An 11,716-nucleotide genomic window follows, 5' to 3' on the forward strand; every position below is an offset into this window, starting at 1 on the left:
ACATTGATGAATAACTAATCAAGTCGATGAATTATTCGTAGGTTCAAGTTCACAACTGAAAGCCTTGATACAATTACAATTAAAGATTTCAGTACTTTATTGAATCCAGCGCCGTGCAGCGTGCGATGTATAGTAATAAGACGGTAAAGCTCTTCGCCATTAAAGCCTTCGCCTTTTCCATTAAAACTCGTCATTCTCGAACGGATGGTACGGATGGCCGGCAGCACTGGAACGGAACAAGCAGAACAGAAAGGTCAGCGATTATCATGCCGTCTGGGCTAGTGGGTTATCAGCCAAATTAAACGAAATTGCAACTAAATCACCCTCATTACGCGATTATTGAAGAATGAATTTTTCAGTACTTCAATGTCGTCATTTTCTTTTCAACCCTTCCAAACCTATGGGTTGGTCAACAGATTTCAAGTAACCGCTTGAAATTACCTTGTGATGGGTACCAGCCTTCCGTTGCAGTCGAACGAATCGATCAGCGCCATATCTTCCTTGGTCAGCTCGAAATCGAATACAGCAAAGTTTGATGCGATCCGCGATTTTGTCACCGACTTTGGGATCACCACGTGGCCACGCTGGATTTGGTAACGGATCAATACTTGGGCTGCCGTTTTGGCGTATTTCTTCGCGAGCGACACAATCTTCGGATCCTCCATGAGCATCGGATCACCAGGCTTAGCCCACGGACGGTTCGGAGAACCGAGCGGACTGTACGCGGTGATAACGAGTCCGCGTTCGTTGCAGAACGGCGATAGCTTGCTCTGCGTCAGATACGGATGGCACTCGACCTGGTTCGTAACCGGTTTGATGGTGGCCGCGGCCAACACCCGCTCCACCTGCTTCAAGTTACAGTTCGAAAGACCGATCGACTTTACCAGCCCAAGATCGACCAACTTCTCGAGCGCTTTGTAAGTGTCGACGTAATCAACATCCGAGTAGGCCGTTTTGCCGTTATCGTCCTGTGGGAACAGCTCACCATCCTCACGGTACGCCATCGGCCAGTGGATCAGATACAGATCGAGGTACTTGACTCCGAGATTCTTGAGGGTCGTGCGACATGCCCCCTCGACCAGATCCGGCCGGTGGAAGGTGTTCCACAGTTTGCTGGTCAGGAACAGATCCTCCCGCTTCACGATCCCTTCATCGATCTTCGCATTAACACCTTCGCCTACTTCGTGCTCGTTCTGATAGACATGGGCGCAGTCGATGTGCCGATACCCGATGTCGATGGCGTCCTTCACCGCCTGCGCCACCTCGCCGGGGGGAGACTGTGTGACACGTTGAAGAAAAAAAATAGTAAAAATATTGTAACTAAAATTTCAAAAAACAACTCAAAAAATGTCTGGCACCGAAAGGGTTAACCACTTGCCGGCGTTTCGTGTTAGTGTTAGTGCGAACGCGACAAATTGGCTGTGTTGTTGTGTCTGTGTTGATGTTTGTCCATTGGCCCTTCCGCGATGCGATAGAGGAATGACGAGTAACACAACAAAACTGTTCTTATTTGTGGAATCATTACATCGCGTCCTTTCTTGACCTACCCTGAGTGCAACACAAACTGTCCCTGGGGAGCTGCCACCCACCCACCAGCACCCACCAACAGATTGCACAGAATAATTCCACCCAGTTGGCCTTGATAGCGCTACACTTCAAATGCTCGGGCACGACACACACGATAGCTTCTGCGTGGGGGAGCAATTACATAATTGACCGCGAGGGAGGCGAACTGTACACATTTTCAATTAGCTACGACGATACTTACGCCCCAGGTGCCCAGTCCGAGAATTGGGATGCTCAGGCCATTGTTCAGTTTCACTCGCGGTACTTTGGATGCCATCGTGCGGGTTGTGGAGCTGAATAGATACTGGAACGATCGAAGCAAGCTGGACGAGAACGTATTCGCGGCTAACTGAAAACTAACGCAACTAACGCTGGTGGCGTTCCCGGTTATAGCCTTTTCGAATGCGTTATCTCGTAGCGATAGCGTCAGCGGACACGGACACACAGAAACGCGGCTTCGTCGCGTGTTTGCTTTCCGGCGAACCGGCTTTTGATACAACCGGCGAACCGACGAACCGGCGTCCCGGTCAATAGAAAAATATAAAATCAATATTCTTCTTGACGGACACACACACATCGAAACGTATACGTGAATCATCAAATAAAAATACGAAGGTCAATCGTATTATTTTTAATAATATCCTTTTGTAAATTATGCTCCCACTGCGGATATTGACTCTGAATATTTTGATAAGCCAACAAATATTTGTCGAACAAAACTCGAACTGCGCCTTGTAAAATTTAACACAACGTTGATCTACGGGGAAACGCGGGAATCGGAAAAAAGGATACTACTAGGAAGGAAGGATAAAGAAAAGAATAACGGAAAGTTATAAAATGAAACCCTTTTTTGACTTGTCCCCTTTGATCCCCTTCTTTGTCCAGCATCTTTTTTTATTGTCGCCTAGAATATCTTTCGGTTTCCTTGATTGTTGATCATTTTCTCTGTGTCATTCAGTTATTTCCCTTTCCTTGTCGGCGTGCACTTATCTCGGTTCGTTGCTTGATAGTCGTCTCTTTTCCTTAGCATCTGCACGATAACTTCACTTCAGTCGATGGATGGGGATGGATTCAAACGTTATCATTCTTTGCTGATAAGCTACCGATGATTGGCCTTATTTAAGTGATAATGAGATGTACTTCATACTTGCAAGGCTTATTAATTTAGGCTAAAGTATGATGAAGTAGTCTCACACTATCGTTTTTCTATCCTGTTCGTGGTATTTATTTTTATCATTTTTAGATAAAGTTCCGACTTGTTTCCGACAGACAATCTTTCCAAAACTAAAAATTCTGGTGGGGAAAAATGTCTTCAAGACAGTTTTCTTTGAACCTATCCTAATGCGAAAGGAAGTGATGACGATCCGTCTCACCGACTCAAAGTGCAGCCACTGCGAGGCAAATTCTGTTCGGTTTGTTCGGTGATGCCGACCGAAGACGAAGGGCGCCTCCGAGGGACGAAACTACCGCGCATGAGCCAACATTCGCGGGTCATGTGTTTTCTGTTTTGTCCCTTCGTGACACTTCAGTTGCGGAAGAAAAACCCGGGGAAAATGTAGGTCACACAGAACTCGAAAAATACGCAAAGCGGTTTGGCCAGAGTTAGCGTTTTTGGCCGATGCTGTACAAGATTCATTCGGTGATCGAGACGAGTACCGTTAGGACATGGGATCCCCTGCAAAAGGTTGGCGATGTTCGGTGAAAGAAATTTCGTACGTGTGACATAAGTGTAACACGATGAAAGACGAAGGTGGAGGGCATAGAGTGGCCAGCCAGCCCCTTCTCGTGAACCGTTCTCTCAGGCGGACAGAGCATACGATAGTGTTTTGCTGAGGGTGGTGACCGATCTTAAGGAAACTGCTACATGGTGCTGAAAGATTGTTTCAATTTTCGACGGTTAAAGTCCATCCTGCGTGTGCTCGGAATCCGTCCACCATCAGTCACGAACCGTTCAACAGAGCGATCGGCTTAGTAACACCCGAGAATCAAAATGACAAGCCCAACATTGAATGGCTGCTCTGTATATCGCCAGCCAATCGAATTTGCCGATCAGCTGCCCTGTGTGTTTGTGCGTGGGTGATTTCCTGAGGAAACATCGAAAACGTTCAAAGTTGACTCTCACACTCACAGCCGAAAAAGTATCTGACGGAATCCTTACATAATCGTGCACTTGTTGCACCAGCCAAGAGGCCATAACGGTACTTACTTGCATGCTGCACCGAAAGGGCCACGGTGCACCCGTGGAACCTGGGCGGAAAACTGTTCGAACTCGGTGCTAAAGTTAGTGTTCAAGCGTCAGGGCAGAAAAAGAACTGACATTGTAATGAGCACATCCCGCGTGCAAGTAACGTGCTGTTTGAAGGTGGAATAAAAGTTAAATATTTGTCCATTTGCATCGAGTTCATCTCAAATTTACCGATGGATTTTCTGCTCGGTGGCTGCGCGGCAACGTGCGCCGGCATCTTCAGCAATCCGTTTGACGTGATTAAAACCCGCCAACAGCTCCATGGCGAGTTAATGACCAAGGTAACGACGTCGTCCGATGGCCACGTTGGAACCAGTAGTCAACCGCGCAATCCGTACCGGTCGGTGTTCAAGTCCTTTCGGACGATCCTCAAATCAGAAGGAATTCTCGGGCTTCAGAAAGGCCTCGTCTCGGCGCTTGCTTTTCAGTTCACGATGAACAGTGTCCGGCTCGGAATCTATCAAACGGCGGAAAACTACGAGTGGACGCGCGGTGACACCAAGGCTGGTACAGTGTTCTACTCGATCTTGTGGGGCGGTTTCAGTGGGGTGATAGGTTCGACGATCGCCTGCCCACTGTACATGATCAAGACCCAGATCCAGGCGCGATCGCACGGCAAGTACGCGGTCGGCTACCAGCATCGGCACACCAGCACGCTGGCCGCCCTCAGCGGTATCTACCAGAGCCAGGGTGTGCGTGGGCTGTGGCGTGGCTATCACGGCATCGCTACCCGGACCGCCATCGGTTCGTCCGCCCAGCTGGGCACTTTCTCCACCTTCAAGGACTTCTTCGTGCAATTCGAGTTCTTCCGTGATTCGGTGGCTTTTACGGCGTTCGCGGCTAGCATGATAAGTGGATTTTTCACGTGCGTGTTCATGTCCCCGTTTGACGTGATTGCGACGCGCCTTTTCAATCAAGGTAAGATGCCATCAGGGCTATAATTCGCATCCATGGTTTTACATTTTCGGTATCTTCTCGTACAGGGGTTGATGCAAACGGGAAAGGACTGATGTACCGGAGCGTGGTTGATTGCTTCATGAAAACGCTTCGTGCCGAAGGTCTGCACGGACTGTACAAGGGGTTTGTGCCGAACTACTGGCGCATCGCTCCGCACACGATCCTCAACCTGACATTCTGGGATCAGTTTAAGGCTTGGCGGGACCTATACTTCGGATGAGGACTGTGGGCGGCATCCGCAGTGATTACTATTTGGCTTTGTACAGATAATTTCCGCTCTACAGAGATTTGCATAGACCAGTGACGCCTTTCCCACGAAGGGAGCCGATTTTTAACTAGGAAAATAAACGAAAAAAGCTACGCTACGAACAATTTAGTTTGAAGAACTCTGGTGTTTGGAAGTTTGAGGCTATTATTTTGAAAGAAAACTATACCACATTGAGTAAGTTTCAAACATTGTGGCTCACTATCTACATCGATACAAAATACTGGTGACATTAGTGTACAAAACGGATATTTCGTAACAATTTCCATCTGAAAACCGATCGCAATAATGATCGACGAATGAAGCGTAGAATTTTGGGAAATTTTCCTTTCTGAAAAAAACCATAATTTCTGTATTTGGGCAGCATTCCAGAAAAACGGACCTCACGCACACGTTGAATATTTCACAGTATGATGTGTCTCTATCGCTTCTTTATCACTTTTTCGCACGGCGTTGCGTAGTTCAAGCAATTCCCAAACCATCCGCGATGATAATTCCGCGAGAGAACGGAGAGTACCGGAGCTCTACTCTCGAGCCGGCGATTAGCGGGTTGTTTAGCGACATTACACCAACACACCTTCCGGTTTAGCCGGACTATTTATAGTCCAACGCAAGATCAGTTAGTTGGCTTTCGTTGTGCGGTTCGGAGTGTTGGAAAATCATTTCGTTCTTCCCGAAAACCGCATCGTTTCAGTTCTGCTATCAGTTCGATTGGGTAGACATTTTGCCCTCATATCTCCCCGTCTGAAAACGAAATGGCCTGTGCTACGGTGCCGAAGGCAATTTTTAAGAATGGCAACAGCATCCCCATGATCGGGCTCGGTACCTGGAACGTATGTAAATTATATTTGTTGGAAAGGTGCCAGCAAAAAAGTGTTTATAATTCTTTCTGACCCGCCGGAATGTAGTCGCCTCCGGGACAAGTCGCTCAAGCTGTGAAAGACGCCATCGACAACGGTTATCGTCACATTGATTGCGCTCATGTTTATCAAAACGAGCACGAAGTAGGCGATGGAATAGCCGCAAAGATAGCTGAAGGTGTCGTGAAACGGTATGAATTCCTGGCGGCCATAGTAGCGAAAGATCACATTTCAACAATTTTTTCAGGGAGGATCTATTTGTGACTAGCAAACTGTGGAACACCTTTCACCGGCCGGAACTGGTCGAGGGTGCTTGCCGTACGACCCTGAAAAACCTGAAGCTGGATTATGTCGATCTCTACCTGATCCACTGGCCTGTTGCGTACCGCGAGGGGCCGGAACTCTTTCCGATGGGTCCCGACGGACAGACGTTCGTGTTTTCCGATGCCGATTACGTCGACACCTGGCCAGCGATGGAAAAGCTCGTCGAAGCCGGTCTGGTGCGCAATATTGGACTTTCGAATTTTAATACCAAGCAAATCCAGCGTGTCTTGGACGTTGCCAAGATTCCGCCGGCCACCAATCAAATCGAGTGTCATCCGTACTTGCACCAGGGAAAGATTACGGCGTTCTGCGCCAAGCATGGAATCGTCGTTACGGCCTACAGCCCTCTAGGATCGCCGGCCCGGCCGTGGGTGAAAGCAGACGATCCGGTTCTGCTCGACGACGGAACGGTTGGCCAGTTGGCGAAAAAGTACGGCAAAAGCGCGGCTCAGATACTGATCCGTTACCAGATTCAGCTCGGACACGTCGTTATTCCAAAATCGGTGACCAAAGAGCGCATTGTTACGAATTTCGATGTTTTTAGCTTCCAGCTCGAGGACGCCGATCTGCAGGTGTTGGCGGCACTCGAAAGAAACGGCCGCATTTGCCCGGAAACGGGCGCATTCGGTCATCCGCATCATCCGTTTGAGAAGGAGGAATAAGAAGATGGTACTGTTTCATCAGAAAAATAAAGTTCCTACGAACCTCTGTCCTTGAATAGTGTGATCCGAAGTGGGTTCAAATTGGTTTTAAGCGTCGCCCTAATATATCTCGCACTTTATCATTTAGCAGCACAGAAACAAGTCCAATTAGCAGTCTATTTAGCAATAGACGAGACATTGAAAACTGTGAAGTTCCCCTGAATGGTCTGAGCTGCTTATCTCATTTGCTGATTAGTATCCCTATCGGAGCAAAACCGCAAATTGGGCAGCGATCCGCAGGGCGGATGTTTGGTTGCGGTTAGTTTGCGTCGCAGTATTTGGGCTTTTTATAAAAAGGTCGTCCGAGACCCAGGGCAGGTTTAGTACGTATTGAGCATTTTCTGGAAGTGACCAACTAACCGTTAAGCGAACAGAATGTCTGTGAAAGCGACTACAGTGACACTCAATGATGGATACCAGATGCCCGTTCTGGGTCTTGGCACCTACAGGGTGAGTTATTTTAGAACCTTATAAATTTCATGTTGTAAAAATGAATATTCTGTGCGCCATAGCTCCGTGGAAAAAGCTGCGTCGAAGCAGTGAAGACGGCTATCGACGCTGGATATCGACACTTTGATACTGCGTTTTTCTATCAGAACGAAGCAGAAGTTGGGCAGGCTATTAGGGACAAAATCTATGATGGCACAATAAAGCGCGAGGACGTTTTCGTAACCACTAAGGTAAAGTACTGTTGTAAAGTTAATGGCCCATTGAGGTGTCTGAAATTTGTGTTCTTTCGCTTTAGCTATGGAACACATCGCACGAACCGTCGCAAGTCCGCAAGGCGTTCGACACTTCCTTGGCCAACCTTCAGCTCGACTACGTTGATCTCTATCTGATGCATTCTCCAATAGGCGCTACCGAGAATGCCCAGGGTGAAACCATCCTGACCGAAGTGGATTACGTAGATACGTGGCGGGCGATGGAGAAACTATTGACAACAGGACGCGTTCGCAGTCTCGGTGTGTCCAACTTCAACAGCGAACAACTTACGCGGGTCATCGAAAACGGTACTACCAAGCCGGTCACCAATCAGGTCGAGTGCCATGTTCGCCTCAATCAGAAGAAGCTTATTAAGTTCTGCAAGGATCGCGACATTGTCATTACGGCTTACAGTCCCTTAATCCGACCGGGAGCTGGCCTGGCTCCTTTCGGTGCTGACTCGCTCACTCCCAAGCACCCGTTCGACGATACTCGGGTGATAACGATCGCCAATCATTACCGTAAAACGCCGGCACAGGTGCTGTTGCGCTACTTGATTGACATCGGCACGGTTCCCATTCCTAAATCGGGCAACCCGGAAAGGATCCGACAAAATTTGGATATTTTCGATTTCGCTCTCACACCGGAAGAGGTGCTAACGCTAGATGGATTGCAGACGGGCGAACGGTTGGTGAAATGGGATTCAGCCGCAGCGCATCCTTTTTATCCGTTCAACGCAGAGTTTTGAAGGAGAATGGGCTTCGAAATGATACTCCTAAATTAAATGTAGAAATTGCGGAGGTAAAAATCACTATCAGTCGTAGAATGCTCAGAGTGATAAGGATTGATGACTTTTCGATAAGGACCTCTGGAGTACATAACTGTTGTACTTGGTTTTTATTACGCCCCATTGTGCAATTCACGGTTTTATTTGTGTAAATGGTTTATGTTATTTTTGAAGAATAAATTTGACTTGCGTACAAATAGTTTGCAATAGTGTAGACAAATCTACTTTCATTACGAACATTATTCACAGTTTTTTATGAATTGTGCGAAAGAAAAGGTTTTGCGTGTTTAACCTCTAGGGGAACAGGAATTTACAACGAGTGGGATTTGACCACCACCAGCAAATAAACTATCGGTTCACGCAATGCTTCGTGCGAAAAGTATTAACCGCTAGTTGCGACTGAACCACAATGTCAAAGCAAGTTCCTTCGGTGAGCCTTAGCAATGGCTACAAAATTCCGTCCATTGGCTACGGAACGTACTTGGTAAGGCTAATCGGATTCATCCTAAGGGCGACAAAACCTAATGACCGTCCCGACCTCAACAGGCACTAAAGGGCAAGGGTGTTGAGCTGGTGAAGAAAGCGATTGATGCCGGCTATCGTCACATCGACACAGCATTCCTGTATGAGAATGAGCACGAAATCGGACAAGCAATACGGGAAAAGATCGCGGAAGGTGTGATCCGCCGGGAAGATGTGTTCGTAACGACCAAACTGTGGAACACGTTCCACGACCCAGCCCATGTAGAAGAAGCGTTTCGGCGGTCGTACAACTCGCTGGACATCGGGTACATCGACCTCTTTCTGATCCACTCTCCGATGGGCCAACAGTTTGCTGGGTACGAGATCGAGGACATGCAACCGAAAGATTCTGCCGGAAGCATGCTACTGTCGGATGTTGATTATGTGGACACATGGAAGGCGATGGAGAAGCTGGTCAGTTCCGGATGGGTTCGAAGTATCGGACTGTCGAACTTTAACAGTGAACAGATTGAGCGCATCCTTGCGGTGGCCACAATCAAACCGGTCAACAATCAGATCGAAGTAAATCCCGGGTACGATCAGCGGCGGTTGATCGAGTTCTGCCGGGAACGTGGTATCACGGTGACAGCTTATGGTCCGATGGGACGGCCGCATCGAACGACGTACGGAAATCGAAGCGCTCTTGATGATCCAAAAGTGCGCGAAATTGGCCAAAAGTATGGTAAAACCAATGGCCAGGTGATATTACGCTATCTGGTAAGTATCTGAACCGATAATCGATTAGATCATGTACTCATTTGTTCCTTTTCTTCCTTAGATCGACCTAGGAACGATTCCGATTCCATATTCCACCAACGACGAACGCATCCGACAGAATATTGACGTGTTTGACTTCAAGCTTACCGACGACGAAATCCAATTCATGACCTCGTTTCATTCGGAACGCACCATTCAGTTCCTGCCCCTTAAAGGCCACAAGTACTATCCTTTCAATGCCGAATTTTGAAAAAAGGCAAGCTCTGAATAATTTGGTTTGGTTTAGCTTATTCTTCCCGGTGTTCGAACAATACATTGAAGTTTTCTTCCAAATAAAATGAAAACCTTAATAATAAATCAGCGATTTTTATTGAAAGCTTTTTTGTTAGATGCTGTGATTAGAAAATAAACAAGAATGCCTGAAGTGGTGCTTGTACTCTTATCGACTTAGCAACTTCCAATTTTACTTAGTTGGTTGTTGTCGTTAGACTCCCCGATTAATGCAAGCACTAGAATTCGATATTGAACGGAAAGTATTTGCTTTTCACACACAGACTAAAGGGAACCGATCGCTTCCCGGTATGGAAAGTGTCCATCACGGCCATCTCCTCCTTCGTCAGCTTGAAGTCGAAAATATTGATATTTTGACGAAGGCGTGCCTCATTCGCTGATTTTGGAATAGGGATCGTGCCAAGTTCGAAAAGATACCGAAGAACAACCTGGCCCGGAGTCTTTCCATACTTCTTGGCGATCTCCGCCACGCGTGGATCATCCAGCGCCGGTTTGGGAACATTTTCGGGATCCTTCTCGTAGTAGTTCGGACGACCGAGCGGACTGTAAGCGGTGATGGTGACATCGCGCTCCTTACAGAACGCCGTCAGTTTCCGTTGGTTCAATCCCGGGTTGCACTCGACCTGATTGGTCACGGGTTTAATTTCGCATTCCGCCAGCAGGCGAGCAATTTGTTCGCTGTTGAAGTTCGACACCCCGAGTGACCGAACTTTGCCCGTCTTCAGCAGCTTTTCCATCGCTTTCCACGTAGCAACAAAATCCACTTCGGTCAGCTCGAGCTTGCCGTCGGCATCGTACGGCATCAAGTCATCAGCGAACCATCCCTTGAACCGGTAACTCATCGGAGTGTGCATCAAGTAGAGATCGATGTAGTCGAGGTTCAGATTTTCGAGCGAACGCCGGAAAGCTTCCTCGACGTGCGACGGATCGTGAAAGGTATTCCACAGTTTGGTCGTGATGAACATGTCCTCTCGTTGCACCACACCCTCGGCTATCTTATCGCGCACTGCTTGGCCAACCTCCGTTTCGTTTTGGTAGAAATACGCCGTATCAATGTGCCGGTAGCCGGCGTCGATTGCCGTCTTCAGGGCGGCCACTCCTTCGCCTTCTTTCGACTGCAAGTGAACGAATTAAACTATTGCGCACGTAGGTTTAGATATTAAACATACTTACCAGCCATGTTCCCAGCCCAAGAGCGGGCATTTCGCGACCATTGTTCAGCTTCACCATCGGAACAGTTCCTTTTTTCGTGGCCATTTTGCGTGGAAAGCTCGACAAGAATGATCTAACAGAGTTAATGATTCCGAGTGGCAACGTTTGCTTTGTAATCCTGATTGACACTATCTAATCTAGCTGGTGATAAAATACGCTATTCAAATGATTTTTTTTTGCCGGCAGATGACCTGACAAAACTGATGGAGATGGAGAAACAACTAACTTTTGAACGAAACTCCTCCCAGCCTACTTGAAGTAACGAAATATAATGTTTCCGGTCAATATGCCTGGCAACTTAAAAAGAAATTGATGTAAAATTTCAAAGATAATAAGCAAAACTTAATCGAAATTTATAAAAGGCAAAGGTCCAGTTTTGTATGCAAACAAGAATCGGTGATTGACTGTTTATATCGCCCAGTTCAAAACTTCCAGTGACGGTTACGTCAGACGATCGAATGGCCATGAACCCGGAGCAAATAATAAAAAAAAGGAATTTCTCTGGATGCTGTGGATGGTAGGGCCATAAAAATGGAAAGGCTCCCGCGAAGGTAATAAACCAATAAA

The 11,716-nt window shown here is 47.4% G+C and overlaps 6 protein-coding genes across 7 annotated transcripts; 4 read left to right on the plus strand and 2 right to left on the minus strand.

The window, feature by feature from the left end:
* Nucleotides 1-87: 87 nt before the first annotated feature.
* LOC128277477 (aldo-keto reductase family 1 member B1-like) lies at nt 88-1,899 on the minus strand. The gene is made up of 3 exons (XM_053015937.1): nt 1,769-1,899; nt 442-1,277; nt 88-226 (listed from the first exon to the last, which is right to left on the minus strand). Exons 1-3 carry the CDS (start codon nt 1,841-1,843, stop codon nt 181-183), a joined length of 957 nt encoding a protein of 318 aa, XP_052871897.1. The 5' UTR covers nt 1,844-1,899; the 3' UTR covers nt 88-180.
* A 1,208-nt stretch (nt 1,900-3,107) lies between these two features.
* Nucleotides 3,108-5,123, plus strand: LOC128277479 (solute carrier family 25 member 35-like). Its single transcript, XM_053015938.1, has 2 exons — nt 3,108-4,729; nt 4,795-5,123. Exons 1-2 carry the CDS (start codon nt 3,985-3,987, stop codon nt 4,986-4,988), a joined length of 939 nt encoding a protein of 312 aa, XP_052871898.1. The 5' UTR covers nt 3,108-3,984; the 3' UTR covers nt 4,989-5,123.
* A 559-nt stretch (nt 5,124-5,682) lies between these two features.
* LOC128277475 (aldo-keto reductase family 1 member B1-like) lies at nt 5,683-6,911 on the plus strand. Its single transcript, XM_053015935.1, has 3 exons — nt 5,683-5,866; nt 5,942-6,084; nt 6,141-6,911. Exons 1-3 carry the CDS (start codon nt 5,789-5,791, stop codon nt 6,877-6,879), a joined length of 960 nt encoding a protein of 319 aa, XP_052871895.1. The 5' UTR covers nt 5,683-5,788; the 3' UTR covers nt 6,880-6,911.
* A 370-nt stretch (nt 6,912-7,281) lies between these two features.
* Nucleotides 7,282-8,592, plus strand: LOC128277480 (prostaglandin F synthase 1-like). The gene is made up of 3 exons (XM_053015939.1): nt 7,282-7,368; nt 7,431-7,598; nt 7,664-8,592. The coding sequence occupies exons 1-3, from the start codon at nt 7,294-7,296 to the stop codon at nt 8,366-8,368; spliced, it is 948 nt and encodes a 315-aa protein (XP_052871899.1). The 5' UTR covers nt 7,282-7,293; the 3' UTR covers nt 8,369-8,592.
* Nucleotides 8,593-8,761: 169 nt separating this feature from the next.
* On the plus strand, nt 8,762-9,997 carry LOC128277476 (1,5-anhydro-D-fructose reductase-like). Its single transcript, XM_053015936.1, has 3 exons — nt 8,762-8,891; nt 8,954-9,646; nt 9,708-9,997. Exons 1-3 carry the CDS (start codon nt 8,817-8,819, stop codon nt 9,894-9,896), a joined length of 957 nt encoding a protein of 318 aa, XP_052871896.1. The 5' UTR covers nt 8,762-8,816; the 3' UTR covers nt 9,897-9,997.
* A 6-nt stretch (nt 9,998-10,003) lies between these two features.
* Nucleotides 10,004-11,615, minus strand: LOC128277474 (aldo-keto reductase family 1 member B1). 2 transcript variants are annotated; one of them, XM_053015934.1, is made up of 3 exons: nt 11,589-11,615; nt 11,111-11,158; nt 10,004-11,052 (listed from the first exon to the last, which is right to left on the minus strand). In XM_053015934.1, exons 1-3 carry the CDS (start codon nt 11,613-11,615, stop codon nt 10,156-10,158), a joined length of 972 nt encoding a protein of 323 aa, XP_052871894.1. In that variant the 3' UTR covers nt 10,004-10,155. The 2 variants fall into 2 exon arrangements, with proteins under 2 accessions (XP_052871894.1, XP_052871893.1); XM_053015933.1 differs by lacking the exon at nt 11,589-11,615 and having other exon boundaries at nt 11,111-11,530.
* Nucleotides 11,616-11,716: the final 101 nt, after the last annotated feature.

Source organism: Anopheles cruzii, chromosome 2 (genome assembly GCF_943734635.1).
Source record: "Anopheles cruzii chromosome 2, idAnoCruzAS_RS32_06, whole genome shotgun sequence".
Classification (NCBI taxonomy): domain Eukaryota; kingdom Metazoa; phylum Arthropoda; class Insecta; order Diptera; family Culicidae; genus Anopheles; species Anopheles cruzii.